The sequence below is a fragment of the Salmo salar genome, chromosome ssa10 (genome assembly GCF_905237065.1).
Source record: "Salmo salar chromosome ssa10, Ssal_v3.1, whole genome shotgun sequence".
Lineage (NCBI taxonomy): Eukaryota > Metazoa > Chordata > Actinopteri > Salmoniformes > Salmonidae > Salmo > Salmo salar.
Genome location: NC_059451.1, coordinates 75,553,558 through 75,570,012, shown reverse-complemented (window position 1 = coordinate 75,570,012; position 16,455 = coordinate 75,553,558). Strand labels below are relative to the sequence as shown.

At 43.9% G+C, this 16,455-nt stretch overlaps 1 protein-coding gene across 2 annotated transcripts in view; it reads right to left on the bottom strand.

Annotated features, from left to right (window-relative positions):
- The window catches only part of LOC106561044 (receptor-type tyrosine-protein phosphatase eta), a 76,041-nt gene that overhangs the window by 51,229 nt on the left and 8,357 nt on the right, over positions 1 to 16,455 (bottom strand). For both annotated transcript variants that reach the window (XM_014124613.2, XM_045688101.1), the window contains exons 2-5: positions 7,186 to 7,201; positions 6,767 to 6,979; positions 6,261 to 6,518; positions 5,751 to 6,011 (exon numbers count right to left, since the gene is read on the bottom strand). In XM_014124613.2, coding sequence (XP_013980088.2) covers positions 5,751 to 6,011; positions 6,261 to 6,518; positions 6,767 to 6,979; positions 7,186 to 7,201 — 748 coding nt within the window. The remainder of the gene's footprint in view (positions 1 to 5,750; positions 6,012 to 6,260; positions 6,519 to 6,766; positions 6,980 to 7,185; positions 7,202 to 16,455) is intronic.

Below are 16,455 nucleotides of genomic sequence, written 5' to 3'. Positions count from 1 at the left end.
CGAATATCTCATTTCAAACCCATGAGCATTAATATGGAGTTGGTTCCCCCCTTCGCTGCTATAACATCCTCCATTTGTCTGAGAAGGCTTCCCAATAGATGTTGGAAAATTGCTGCGGGGACTTGCTTCCATTTCATGTTGGGCGATTAGGCCTGGCTCACAGTCGGCGTTCCAATTCATCCCAAAGGTGATTGATGGAGTTGAGGTCAGGGCTCTGTGCAGGCCAGTCAAGTTCTTCCACACCGATCTCAACAAACCATTTCTGTATGGACCTCCTAGATGGCAGGGAGCTCGGCCCAGTACCCACCAGCCTCTGAAGCACCTTGCGGCCGGGTGCCTTGCAGTTTCCATACCAAGCGGTGATGCAGCCAGTAAAGATGCTCTAAATGGTGTAACTGTAGAACATGCCACTCCTCTTGAGGGGGAAGAGGTACTGTTGTGCCCTCTTCACAACTGTGTGTGTGTGTGTGTGTGTGTGTGTGTGTGTGTGTGTGTGGACCATGTTAATTCCTTAGTGATGTGGACACCAAGGAACATGAAGTTCTCGACCCGCGACACTACAGCCTCATCGATGTGGATGGGGACGTGTTCGCCCCTCCTTTTCTGTACTCCACGATCAGCTCCTTTGTCTTGCTGACGATGAGGGAGAGGTTGTTGTCCTGGCACCACATTGCCAGGTCTCTAACCTCCTCCCTATATGAGGACTCATCATTTGTCCTACCACCGCCTTGTCGTCAGCAAACTTGATGATGGTGTTGGAGTCGTGCACGGCCATGCAGTCGTGGGTGAACAGGGAGTACAGGAGGGGATTAAGCACCTACCCCTGAAGGGGCACCCCGTGTTGAGGTTCAGCGTGGCGGATGTGTTGTTGCCTACCCTCACCACCTGGGGGCGGCCCGTCAGGAAGTCCAGGATCCAGTTGCAGAGGGAGGTGGTCAGTCCCAGGGTCCTGAGCTTGGTGATGAGCTTGGTGGGGACTATGGTGTTGAATGCTGAGCTGTAGTCAATGAACATCATTCTTACATAGGTATTACTTTTGTCCAGGTTGGTGAGGGCAGTGTGGAGTCCAATAGAGATTGTGTCATCTGTGGATCTGTTGGGGCGGTATACAAATTGGAGTGGGTCAAGGCTGTCTCACATGATGGTGTTGATGTGAGCCATGACTTGCCTTTGAAAGCATTTCATGGCTATAGATGTGAGCGCTACCGGGTGATGCTCATTTAGGCAGGTTACCTTGGCGTTCTTGGGCACGGTGATTGTGGTGCTCTGCTTGAAACAAGTTGGTGTTAGACTGGGTCAGGGATAGATTGAAAATGTCAGTTAAGACACTTGCCTGCTGGTCAGCGCATGCTCTGTGTACGCGTCCTGGTATTCTGTCTGGCCTCGCAGCCTTGTGAATGTTAACCTGTTCAAAGGTCTTACTCATGTTAGCTACGGAGAACAAGATCACACAGTTGTATGGAACAGCTGGTGCTCTCATGCATGGTTCAGTGCTGCCTCAAAGTGAGCATAGAAGGCATTTACCTCATCTGGTAGGCTGTAGTTACATAGGTGGCATGTTGGTGAAAATGATGTAAAACAGATTTCAGTTTACCTGCTTTAAAACCTGTTTGGGATAGGGGGCAGTATTTTCACGGCCAGATAAAAAACGTACCCGATTTAATCTGGTTACTACTCCTGCCCAGAAACTAGAATATGCATATAATTAGTAGATTTGGATAGAAAACACTCTAAAGTTTCTAAAACTGTTTGAATGGTGTCTGTGAGTATAACAGAACTCATACGGCAGGCCAAAACCTGAGAAGATTCCATACAGGAAGTGCCCTGTCTGACAATTTGTTGTCCTTCTGTTGCACCTCTATCGAAAATACAGCATCTGTGCTGTAACGTGAAATTTTCTAAGGCTTCCATTGGCTCTCAGAAGGCGCCAGAGAGTGGAATGCGGTGTCTACTGTCTCTGGGCGAAGAACAGCAGGAGGATTTGTGAGTGGTCAGCCTGGGGACAGTGACACTGGAGATGCGCTTGCATGAGAATTCTCAATTTTTTTCTTTCAGCCTTTGAATGAATACAACGTCGCCCGGTTGGAATATTATCGCTATTTTACGAGAAAAATAGCATAAAAATTGATTTTAAACAGCATTTGACATGCTTCGAAGTACGGTAATGGAATATTTAGATTTTTTTTTGTCACGAAATGCGCTCGCACGTCACCCTTCGGATAGTGACCTGAACGCGCGAACAAAACGGAGCTATTTGAATATAACTATGGATTATTTGGAACCAAAACAACATTTGTTGTTGAAGTAGAAGTCCTGGGAGTGCATTCTGACGAAGAACAGCAAAGGTAATCCAATTTTTCTAATAGTAATTCTGAGTTTAGTGAGTCCCAAACTTGGTGGGTGTCAAAATAGCTAGCCGTGATGGCCGAGTTACGTACTCAGAATATTGCAAAATGTGCTTTCGCCTAAAAGCTATTTTAAAATCTGAGACCGCGATTGCATAAAGGAGTTCTGTATCTATAATTCTTAAAATAATTGTTATGTATTTTGTGAACGTTTATCATGAGTAATTTAGTAAATTCACCGGAAGTTTTCGCTGGGTATGTTAGTTCTGAACATCACATGCTAATGTAAAAAGCTGTTTTTTGATATAAATATGAACTTGATTGAACAAAACATGCATGTATTGTATAACATAATGTCCTAGGAGTGTCATCTGATGAAGATCATCAAAGGTTAGTGCTGCATTTAGCTGTGGTGTTGGTTTTTGTGACAGGCTGTGTGATTATTTTTGGCAGGGTACTCTCCTGACATAATCTAATGTTTTGCTTTCACTGTAAAGCCTTTATTAAATCGGACAATGTGGTTAGATTAATGAGAGTCTTGTCTTTAAAATGGTGTAAAATAGTCATATGTTTGAGAAATTGAAGTTATAGCATTTTTGAGGTATTTGTATTTCGTGCCACGCTCTACCATTGGACATTGGTGAGGCGTTCCGCTAGCGGAACGTCTGTCCTCAATCACTGGCCACTAGAAACGTCGCCTCTGAATGTGCATTTTCTTGTTTGTGTAACAGTATAGCTTCCGTCCGTCTCCTCGTCCCTACCGGGGCTCGAACAACACACATCAACAACTGACACCCACGAAGCATCGTTACCCATCGCTCCACAAAAGCCGCAGCCCTTGCAGAGCAAGGGGAACAACTACTTCAAGGTCTCAGAGCGAGTGACGTCACCGATTGAAACGCTATTAGCGCGCACCCCGCTAACTAGCTAGCCATTTCACATCGGTTACACTCACCCCCCTTTTGACCTCCTCCTTTTCCGCAGCAACCAGTGATCCGGGTCAACAGCATCAATGTAACAGTATAGCTTCCGTCCCTCTCCTCGCCCCTACCTGGGCTCGAACCAGGGACCCTCTACACACATCGACAACAGCCACCCTCGAAGCATCGTTACCCATCACTCCACAAAAGTCGCGACCCTTGCAGAGCAAGGGGAACAACTACTTCAAGGTCTCAGAGCGAGTGACGTCACCGATTGAAACGCTATTAGCGCGCACCCCGCTAACTAGCTAGCCATTTCACATCGGTTACATTTGCTTATGGCACTAAACAGCTCGTTGAGTGTGGTCTTACTGCCAGCATCGGTTTGTGGTGGTCAGTAGACAGCTACGAAAAATATAGATGAAAACTCTGTATTGCTTAACATTACAGATCGCGCACCAGCTGCTGTTAACAAAGTCTGGACAGAGTCTGGACAATGCATAGAAAAGCCAACGAGATGTACAGTGCCATCAGAAAGTATTCATACCCCTTGGCTTATTCCACATTTGGTTGTGTTACAGCCTGAATTAAATTAAAACAATTATTTAATAAAAATTATATTTAAAAAATTGCTCACCCATCTACACACAGCACAACATAATGACAAAGTGAAAATCTATTTTTGGAAATGTTTGCATATTTATTGACAAAGAAATAGACATATCTGTGAGTCTTTCTGTGTATGTCTCTATAAGCTTTACACACCTGGATTTTACAATATTTGCACATTATTCTTTTTTAATTCTTCAAGCTCTGTCAAGTTGGTTGTTGATCATTGCTAGATAGCCATTTTCAAGTCTTGCCATAGATTTCCAAGCCAATTTAAGTAAAAACTATAACTAGGCCAATAAGGAACATTCAATGACGTCTTGGTAAGCAACTCCAGTGTATATTTTGCCTTTTTTTTAGGTTATTGTCCTGCTGAAAGGTTTTCCTGCTGAATTTGTCCCCATTGTCTGTTGGAAATTAGACTGAACCAGGTTTTCCTCTAGGATTTTGCCTGTTCTTCGCTCTATTCTGTTAATTTTATCCTAAAAACCAAACCAAGCTCAGTGCTAGAGTATCGTCACTACAGACACCCTGGTTTGATTCCAGGCTGTCTCACAACCGGCCGTGATTGTGTGCCACCCTATGGGACTCCCAATTGGCCCAGCGTCGTCCGGGTTTGGCCGGTGTGGGCCGTCATTGTAAAAATAAAAAAATAAGAAATTGAACTTGGCAAGTCAGTTAAGAACAAATTGTTATTTACAATAATGGCCTAGGAACATTGGGTTAACTGCCTTGTTCAGGGGCAGAACGACAGATTTTTACCTTGTCAGCTTGGGGATTCGATCGGCAAATCTTAACTGACTTGCCTAGTTAAATAAAGGTAAAAACAATTATATTCAGGACATAACGTTTTTTTTTGCAGGTTTACTTTTGTGCCTTATTACAAACAGGAAGCAGGTTTTTGAATATTTTTATTCTGTACAAGCTTCCTTCTTTTCACTGTCATTGTTAGTATTGTGGAGTAACTACAATGTTGTTGAGCCGTCCTCTGTTTTCTCCTATCACAGCCATTAAAAGTTATAACTGTTTTAAAGTCACCATTGGCCTCATGGTGAAATCCATGAGCGGTTTCCTTCCTCTCCGGCAACTGAGTTTGGATGGACGCCTGTATCTTTGTAGTGAGTGGGTGTATTGATACACCATCCAATGTATAATTAATAACTTCACCATGCACAAAGGGATATTCAATGTCTGCTTTTTTATTTTTGACCCATCTACCAATACGTGCCCTTCTTTGCAAGGCATTGGAAAACCTCCCTAGTCTTTGTGGTTGAATCTGTGTTTGAAATTCACTGCTCGACTGAGGGAACTTACAGATAATTGCATGTGGGTGGGTACAGATATGAGGTAGTCATTCAAAAATCATGTTAAATACTTATTGCACACAGAGTGAGTCCATGCGACTTATTATGGGACTTGTTAACCACATTTTTACTCCTGAACTTATTTAAGCTTGTTATAACAAAATAATTTAATACTTAATGAGAGACATTTCACATTTGTAATTCATTTGTAAAAATGTAATGTGCAAATATTGTACAATCCAGGTGTGCAAAGCTCTTAGACATATCCAGACAGATTCACAGCTGTAATCGCTGCCAAATGTGATTCTAGCATGTATTGAATCAGGGGGTTGAATACTTATGTAAATGAGATATTTCATTTTCAATAAATGTGCAAATATTCATAAAAACATGTTTTAACTTTGTCATTAAGGGGTATTGCGCCTAGATGGGTGAAGAAAAAAATATTGAATCCATTTTGAATTCAGGCTGTAACACCACAAGACTTGCAATAACTCAATGGGTATGAAAACTTTCTGAAAGAATTGTATATCTAAGAAAAATATCAAAAAGCACTTAACCAAGATGCTTACTTGTAAAAGTGGTTGCTTCAGTGCCTTCTCCTACAGTTGTATTATCTCCAGCCACTGCAGTGACTCTGAATGTGTACCCCACTCCAGCAGGGAGCCCAGTGATGGTAGTGGAGGTTCTTGTGGTATTCTTACTGCCAATGTCACTGCCATCAGTCCACTCTACTATATAGAAGGAGCTGTTTCCCTCTGGTTCAGTCCAGCTCAGAGACACTGAGGATGTTCTGATTTCAGACACAGTAAGTTTCCTGATGATTGCAGGCTCTGTGCGTGCAAGAGAGAGGGACATTTGGGAAAAGATACAGAATTTCAACTGAATCAAGTCCAATATTATCAAGTGAGCCTAAATGAGAGCCATTTAATGTGAAATGCATGAAAGCATTGTGTTTCTTATTGCAACAGACATGGCAACTTATCACATGTTCTTAGATGTGAACAAGTAATATATAAACGAATATAAATAGTGCCTGTGGCATTGACACAATCCGACATTAAAGTATCTGAGTTACTCACTTGTATATTTCAAAACGGTTTTGTTTTGTCCTTCACTTTTGTTATCTCCAGCCACTGCAGTGACTGTGAAGTTGTACTGCACTCCAGCAGTGAGACCAGTAACATTTACAGAAGTTCCTGTGGTATTCTGACTGTCATTGATACTGCCATCAGTCCACTCTACTTTATAGAAGGAGCTACCCTCTGGTTTAGTCCAGCTCAAAGACACTGACGATGTTGTGATTTTGGTGACAGTGAGGATTGTGATGGTTTCAGGCTCTGTGCGTGCAAGAAAGGTGGGTGGGGGAGAGAGAACAAGTATGTCTGGAATTACTACAGAAGTAGATGTTGTGAGCCGCAGATATACAGCCGAAGAACATTTACAGAGTCGAGAGAAAACATTAATGTTCTCACAGTAATTAAGATAGTCGTTTAAGGAGAGCTTGTCAGGATCAACACAAAGTTATTTTCAGTCCAGGACCAGGCTTAATCTGGGTCAAAACCAGCCCTTAGAGTGAGATACTTACTTGTTGTGAAGTTATTGCAGCAGTTGACTTTTTGGATATCGTTACACAGGACATGTACACTGTGGGTGGACCCAGGAGCCAGTCCAGACAGGGTGGCCATAGTTGAGTTGCAGAAAACTGAAATACCGCCAGTGCTCACGGTGCAGTTGGCATGTACCTGAATATTAATCTCCGTTGCTGTTGTACTGGCTTTGAAATTCGTACAGGGAGCGCCTAAAATGGTAGGAGAGTTTTGGATTGAGGGAAACCAATCAGAATGTATTTGCACATGTGTATACTGTAACTGTTTGAATAACAATTAGGACCTTGATTATGTTTCTGGAACTTTAAAATGAAGTGTACTTCGTATCATTCATCATCGTCTACTTACTTCAGATTTATCTTTCATAAATTCTTGAAGTGGAAATGGCTGTACTTACATTGAGCTTGTGAGCCCTGTAAGGAAGATGAAAAGGACAGTTAGTAATCATACCAGTAGAGGTCAGCATTGACTCAGAACAGTGATCAAATTGTTGCCTCCACAAGTCCTGGCCTATTCTAGCAATCTTACCATCTAGGGCAGGCCTGGGCAATAATTTTCCATGGAGGGCCACATTAGAATATTTTTGCCATCGCAGGCCAGAATCAACAATAACAAGACCGCAGAGCCAGACGGATTACCAGGACATGTACTCCGAGCATGCGCTGACCAACAGGCAAGAGTCTTCACTGACATTATCAACCTGTCCCTGACCAAGTCTGTAATACCAACATGTTTCAAGCAGACCACCATTGTCCCTGTCCCCAAGAACACCAATGTAACCTGCCTAAATGACTACTGAACCGTAACACTCTGTAGCCATGAAACGCATTGAAAGGCTGGTCATGGGTCACATCAACACCATTATCCCAGAAACCCTAGACCCACTCCAATTTGCATACCGCCCCAACCGCCACACTGCCCTTTCCCACCTAGACAAAAGGAACACCTACATGAGAATGCTATTCATTGACTACAGCTCAGTGTTCAACACCATAGTGCCCTCAAAAGTCATCACTAAGCTAATGACCCTGGGACTAAACACCTCCCTCTACAACTGGATCCTGGACTTCCTGACGGGCTGCCTCCGGGTGGTAAGGGTAGGTAACAACACATCTGCCATGCTGATCCTCAACACAGGGGCCCCTCAGGGGTGCGTGCTTAGTCCCCTCCTGTACTCCCTGTTCACCCATGATTGGATAGCCAAGCACGACTCCAACACCATCATTAAGTTTGCAGACGACACAACAGTGGTAGGCCTAATCACTGACAATGATGAGACAGCCTATAGGGAGGAGGTCAGAGACCTGGCAGTGTGGTGCCAGGATAACAACCTCTCCCTCAACATGATCAAGACAAAGGAAATGATTGTGGACTACAGGAAAAGGTGGACCGAGCATACCCCCATTCTCATCGACAGGGCTGCAGTGGAGCAGGTTGAGAGCTTCAAGTTCCTTGGTGTCCACATCACCAACAAACTATCATGGTCCAAACACACCAAGACAGTCGTGAAGAGGACACGACAACGCCTATTCCCCCTCAGGAGCCTGAAAAGATTTGTCATGGGTCCTCAGATCCTAAAAAAGTTCTACATAATATCAATATAATTTCTTGGAGCGTACAATATACAGTAGCTCCGTAATTGTATTATTTATTTTATACAGTCTTTAATGCGTATCTTTATCAAGGGTGCCAATAATTTTGGACGTGTCTGTGTTCCCTTGGGCCAGATGGGTCATGACACAGGCCATCTGAAGTCTCCAAGCACATTACCTACCAGTGGAATAACCTATGTACAACAGCGGAGGCTGCTGAGGGGAGGACGGCTCATAATAATGGCTGGAATGGAGTCAATGGAATGGTATCAAACATGGGGGTTTTCATGTGGTTGATACCACTCCATTGACTCCATTCCAGTCTTTATTATGAGCTGTCCTCCCCTCAGCATCCTCCACTGATGTACAACCTCAGGCGGCTGAAGAAATTCTGCATGGCCCCGAAGACCCTCACGAATTTCTACAGATGCACCATTGAGAGCATTCTGTCGGGCTGCATCACCGCCTAGTACGGCAACTGCACATGGCTCTCCAGAGGGTGGTGTGGTCAGCCCAACGTATCACTGGGCGGGACGCTGCCTGCCCTCCAGGAAATGTACAGCACTCAGTGTCAAAGGAAGGCCAAGATGATCATCTAGGACCTCAGCCACCCGAGCCACAGTCTGTTCACTCTGCTACCTTCTGGCAGGCAAACACTGAAAAACAGCTTCTATCTCCTGGCCATCAGACTGTTGAACAGCCAATACTAGCCGGCTACTTCCCCAGTTCTCAGCCCTGCACCTTGAGACTAATGCCCCATGAGTATAGAGTCATTGAACGCTGGCCACCTCATATTCTGTTTATGAACTGTTGTTTACTCACTGTGTATATACTGTGTTCTCGACATAGCCCATCCTAATATACCTACTACTGTACATACCATTTTCTTTCCAAATTATACTGAACAAAAATATAAACACAAACATTTCAAAGATTTTACTGAGTTACAGTTCATATAAGGAAATCATTCAATTAAAATACATTCATTAGGCCCTAATCTATGGATTTCAAATGACTGGGCAGCCAGTCCCACCCACTGAGGAGCCAGGCCCAGCCAATCAGAATGAGTTTTTCCACACAAAAAAAGGCTTTATTACAGAAATACCCCCCGCACACATTTTAGAGTGGCCTTTTATTGTTCCCAGCACAAGGTGCACTTGTGTCATGATCATGCTGTTTAATCAACTTCTTGATATGCCACACCTGTCAGGTGGATGGATTCTCCTTGGCAAAGGAGAAATGCTCACTAACAGGGATGTAAACAAATGTGTGCACAAAATTTGAGAGAAATAAGCTTTTTGTGCGCATGGAAAATGTTTGGGATTTTTATTTCAGCTCATGAAAAGTGTCGGAGGGACACTTTACATGTTGCGTGTATATTTTTGTTCAGTGTATATACTGTCTATACACCCCACATACAGTATTTATATTCTGGATTCTGACACCTGCTCAATAATATATCGACTCTAGATCATTAATTGGACCCATTCTGTCTCCGGATTTCTTGTTTAGATTTTGTTTATTATTTGTGTATTGGTATTGTATTTGCGAAAGATACACTGTTGGAGCTAGAAACATAAGCATTTCACTGCACCTGCTATAACACCTACAAATCTGTGTACACGACCAATAAACTTTGATTCGATGTTTTGTATGATGGCAATTTGCCAGTTTCCTAGTCCAGTCCACTACAATATTTGATAAGTCAAAACTAAACATTCCACCAATGCAAACCGCAGGCCTTGGCTGATGTCCTGCGGTCCACTCTGTTTACCAGACGACTAAACATCACGCCCACATTATCCCATCCCACTGGTGAGTCCCCTATACAAACCCTGTCCTCGCCTAGACAGCCTCGGTTATACAGTCCAGCAGATGAGGAGATTCATTAACTCCACTTAACATACTGGGTGTGGTCTGGTTAGAAAAGTCATTTCCTTCATTACATTAGCCACAGTTGGCCACACGTGACAACTCACGTGATAACTCGCGGAACGACGTTGACGAGGAAGTTGACTGAAATGGTGTAATTAAAAAGCCAGGCCTAGATATAGAGTTTTCAGATCCAGATCTCCAGATAGCAGCCCATCCATTGTGACATTCAGTTGGGACAGGAAGATATCCTCTCTGGGCTTACAGTCACCACCGCCTCCCCTGGTACTCCCTGGAGACCCTCTCTCCCCGTCCTTACCCTTGCCATCACTATTCATATCACCAACCCTGCCACTTTCTACCCCCCTCCTGCCTGCCTGCCTGCCACCCCAACTTCCCTCTTCTCTCAATCCCCTTTGTTCTCCTATTCTTCCTAAAGGCTAGGGGGAGAGCATAGGGTGTGGGCTTGGGAGGTTAGGTTCTTTGATGTAAAGCAGTTCTGGCATCGCTTGCGCTGTGAGAAAGTGAGGAGACAGACTTGCGGGCGACTTGAAATACAGCTATAGATGTTATTCATTAACTGACATGAACATGACCCAACAATCTATGTTCCCCTGAAATCACGTGTTTAATTCTGATAAACATTCTGATAAGCGAATTTAGAGGGTACAGTAGTCCAAATGGGACTTGAACCCGCAACTTTGCGATTGTCAGTCAAAATCCTAAGACATGATGTCAAGAGGTCTAAACATCTTCATGGGGTTGTTGATGTTATACTATGAATGTTATATGTCCCATACACTAGATACTTGTGCATCTTGAGACATACTGTAGTTCTGCTCGCTCTCGCGTCCCCCCCTCCCAAAGGGTCTTTGTAGATGACACAAGGCCCCTAACCAACACATAGCCCAATCAGGAAGACATCTTTCGTTGGCCAAGTACAATAAATCTGTCCTTGGATGTCCTCTCTGTTTGTGTGTGTCTGTGAATTATTGTGTGCATTTCACACAGATAATCCAGACCTAGATTGAGCTGTGAAGCTCCTCTGATTTGAGAAAAAAGAAACACAAAATACTTCATTGAGACAGGGGGGGAAAAAAGTCACCTAATATTTTCAAGTATTTTGTGGATACATTTTCGTATAACTTGGCTGACATTGATTGATGGAGGCCCTGCGAAACACCGGGCTAAGACAGTCTTTGGGGGTTTGCCAGCTGAAAGTGTTTGTGTGTGCGTGCGTGCGTGTGTGTACACGTGGACAGAGCATGGGGAGCCAGTCTGATGGTTTTGAAGCTCAAGTTCTACATTCTACACTGCGGGTGGAAATCCTAGAAACAGAATACATACCCTCAGAACAGCCTCAACTTGTCAGGGCATGGACTCTACAAGGTCTCGAACGCGTTCCACAGGGATGCTGGCCCATGTTGACTCCAACGCTTACCACAGTTGTGTCAAGTTGGCTGGATGGCCCAAAAAATCCTTCTTTAACCTGTCTCCTCCCCTTCATCTACACTGATTGAAGTGGATTCAACAAGTGACATCAATGAGGGATCATAGATTTCACCTGGTCAGTCTGTGTCATGGAAGAGCAGGTGTTCCTAATGTTTTGTATACTTAGTGTAGATTGCAAAGCACTATCTGTGAACTAGCTAATTGTTTGAAATGCTGGACTTTTCACAACCTCATTAATTCTGGCTGGTCATGGAACCAGCATCACCCAGGTACACCCATGCTGTAGAAAACCTTAAACAAATCATTTTGTTTTCACAAAACTCATTCAGAAATAGGTTGGACACAATGCAGTTACTGGATAAAAGCACTATGCCATAGTAGGCTTGGGGTTATCAAGTTGAAAAGAGTGGGCCCACACTTATCTAACTTGAATAGTACTTCCCTTTCAAAAAGGCAGTATATGTGTCTATGATTTGTGAAGTTCGTGACAAATTTCATTCTGACTTTGTAGATATTTCACAAGAAGTATCTTTCATTACGTGTACCGTTTTACTGTGAAGCCAAAGGCACATTTCCACATGCATTGTGTGGACTTCTCCCAGCCAGCCAGCCAGCCAGTCGGTCTCTCTCCTAAGTGACCTAGTCATTGTTTTTAAGCTGAAACAACATCCTGGAACCAAGTAGCCCACCCTGGCCTGGCCTGCGACACACCCTGATAACAGCATGGAAGAAGCACAGGTCCTCTCAGCCAGCCATTACACTGGGATGTACAGGTAACTGACAAAATAAAGGAAATACTTGCGTAAATGAGGGATAGAAATAATATTGAAAACAGGTGCTTCCACACAGGTGTGGTTCTGAGTTAATTAAGCAATTGACATCCAGTCATGCTTAGGGTCATGTATAAAAATGCCCAGTTGCCCATTCTTTTGGCTACCATGGCTAGAAGAAAAGATCTCATTGACGTTAAAAGAGGGGTCTCAATTGAGCATAGGGGGTTTATTGTGTGTGCGTGCATCAGTCACCAGATCTCAATCCAATTGAACACTTATGGTAGATTCTGGAGCCGCGCCTGAGACAACGTTTCCTCTACCACCATCAACAACAAAAACGAATGATGGAATTTCTCGTGGAAGAATGGTGTCGCATACCTCCAATAGAGCACCAGACACTTGTAGAACCTATGCCAAGGCACATTTAAGATGTTCTGGTGGCCCAACGGCCTATTAAGACCCTTTATGTTGAGGTTTCCTTTCTTTTGGCAGTTACCTTTGTCTCCACCTCAAACAGAGGAAGAGAAGTGCCACCCGACATGGTCTAATAAATCAACGCTCTGACTCCTTCATCTGGTTGAGGTGATAACACCGCGCCTCCAGGAGACGTTCCTTGAACTATAAGTTAGACTGGAACAATTGGAGTGTAATCAGTTACTATGCCATGGTGAACTTCTGGGGTGTTTCTATCAAATGAATGTGGACAGTTTTCTCACCATGGATTGGTCTCTGTCCCTGATCCAGCCATCCAGTCATAACATCAGCCACATCAGGTTCTCTCTGTGGACTGTAACTGTTCATTAACTGGTAACCAGACATCAATGGCTAATTGAAGTGAACGACGAGGAAGTAAAAACAGTAGCTAAAACGGTAACTAACCCTGCAGGGAAATTTGGGATGATATCTCCATCCAAAGCCATGATAAGATGTACACAAGATAGCCTCTGTCTGTATTATACAGGATTTGAGCTTACAGGTTTTTATTAATGATCTCTGTATGCCAATCTGTTTCTGCCAGTGCTTTTAGCGGGCGTTCAGGCAGACATTTTGTATCTGCCAAAAATGAATCGCACCCATTGTTTTTCTATGGTAGTCATACGCTGAAGGGTGATGGAGACGACACATTAAGTGACAGCATACCCATCTAACACAAGCGCACCACAACAGCAATCACATTTTAACCATTTACAACCCAAAACCATTTTATAATGGCATTTCTACGATCACATTTACAACCTGTGCGAGCATCATCTAACACCATGGTACTGACCGAAATGTTCTGAATCAATCATTTTGTTCTGTGGACTGTAACTGCGTAGCAGATAAGATAAGGGTTTTAGGAGACTGCTTTTTAACGGAAAAGCCAGTTGTGTCACACCACGTGCCCCAGAGAGAGCTCAATGTCTGTTTGATGGCAGCCATTTTCAAATACATTTGCCTCTGGATTTGTTTGCTGAGTTTCCTGGAGTCAGTGGCTGGCAGATGTGACAGAGAGATTGTTTTCCAGTTACTGTTTAGCCAGTCACTACTTTGGCCCAAAGTAGTCAATAAAAAGGAAAATCCCTTATTGGTAATTTAATTGAAGTTTTGAAAAGAAAAGACAAGTATCTTCAGTGGATTAGCTAGTTGTTATCTAGGCTTGTCTTCTGTGTCGTTTTAGTTTCTTTCTGCAATTTGTGTCTGTGTGTGTGCGTGCGTGCACGCAGCCTCGTACATACCTTTTGTGCGTCTGTGTACGTGCATGTGTGTGCATCTACCTGTGCTTTTTCAACCCATCCTACCTCCCACACTAGTGTCCCACACCACCTACTGTATCGTGGCTCTGATCGGGAGCTATGGAAATCAGCTGAGTGGTATTTGGCGTCCCAGGCCGGCGGTGCTATAGTGTGCTTTGCTGTGTGGAGATGCCTATCTGGCCTTATTGTATAACAATCAGCACCACTGCTCCCTGCTCAGGTTACTGCCCTAGCTGCAGCCGCACTCACGCAAAAACGCTAGCCAGGCAGCCCAGCAAACAGTGGACAACAGGGTGTGTTTGTGACACGTGTGTGTGTGTGTGTGTGTGTGTGTGTGTGTGTGTGTGTGTGTGTGTGTGTGTGTGTGTGTGTGTGTGTGTGTGTGTGTGTGTGTGTGTGTGTGTGTGTGTGTGTGTGTGTGTGTGTGTGTGTGTGTGTGTGTGTGTGTCGATACCTGGTCCTAGACGGGTATGAGAGCAAACCACCACAGACCCACAGCGGCATAGTGCATGAAGCACGCTAATGGGACTGAAATACTGGGCAGTTTTCCCTTCTTTCATTGTAAATCAGTGAAGCCAATCGGTGGTTCACAAAGATCTTGGATACTGAGAGCTATGTTTATCCACAGCTGAAGTGTCAATTTTATCATACCAACTAAATCCCAGTTCAGGGGAAACGATGTAACCCGCCAACTTGTCGACTCTTTCGCTGTGCTAAACTCTCTCTTTATTTCTCTCTCTCTCTCTCTCTCATCAAAGTTTAAACAAGTTCTCTGTTAAGTTAGATCCCCCCTACACACACTCTCTCTCTCCTGGCACAGAGCCAGTTTCCTCATCTTTAAAGGAGAACTCATCCTGACCTTTCCAGTTCAGCCCTCCCCGTCCACCCAGCCCAAAAAAAGAAAACGGCTTTTACATTTCGCATCCCGACGTCCGGGCCGTAGCTCCTTCATAGGCCGCCAGTGATAGAGGGAGCGATTAGGCATCTGCTGACAATAAGAGCTTTGAATCAGTCAGTCAGTCAGAGAAGCTAGTCTCTCATTCACATGGGGCTGTAGCACTGGGTCTCTTTGTCAGGCGTTATAGACATGCAGAGGACTCAGAGGCCTGTTCAGAAGGCAACATGTTTGGGGCTGTTCATTTTAAAGTGGCCTGTCTGGATTCTGATGGGGGATAGAGGGAGTGGGCTGTGCAGCATTCCACTAAAGCACACTTGATATGACCAGTTGTGTGACAGCAGTACTTTTGACCCGGGCATCTCTGTGCTGTTTGAGATCAGGCTTAATAAGTCCTGATTTCCAAAAGGCAGCATAGGTAAAGGATAAGATGTCAGTTCTATATTTTGCGCAGTGGAGGCTCCTCAGAGGAGGAAGGGGAGGACCATCCTCCTTAGTGAATTTCATCCAAATAAACATTTTAAAACTTGAAAAAGTAAATATTTTTAAATAAAACTATACTAAATATATTCATGTTACTAAATCATTGATTAAAACACACTGTTTTCCAATGAAGGCCTACATTAGCCTCAACAGCACTCTGTAGGGTAGCACCATGGTGTAGCCGGAGGACAGCTAGCTTCCGTCCTCCTCTTGGTACATTGACTTTAATACAAAACCTAGGAGGCTCTTGGTTCCCACCCCCTTCCATGGAGTTACACAGTAATTATGACAACTTCCGGAGGACGTCCTCCAACCTATCAGAGCTCTTGCAGCATGAACTGACATGTTGTCCACCCAATCAAAGGATCAGCGAATGAATCTAGTACTGAAATCATAAGCTACAGCTAGCTAGAACTGCAGTGCATAAACTGTGGTGAGTAGTTGACTCAAAGAGAGAGAGAGACAATAATTGAAAAGTTTTCAACAAATGTATTTCTTCAAAAATGAAGGAGAAGCAAGAGATGAGAGATTTAGTAATTTTTTTCACTTTCAGTTTCTCTCACTTAGTTAGCAAATGCAGCGGGCTAGTTGAGTTAAACACTCGGCTCAAACAAAGGGATGCTATGTTAGCTAGCTGGCTATGACTTTCCAACACAACACTGGAACTCTTCCAAGTCAAGGTAAGCTTTTGGTTTTATTAATTTATTGCCACCTGGGCGTGCCAGTGTAACTGCTTACTGACTATAGACCTTAACGTTACTGCACGATTGTAGCGGGTTTACCAACGCATTAGTTCTATTAGCTATGTTGACTAGGACTTTACTTTAGCTAATATGGGGACAACGATGTAGGCTGTGCGTAGCG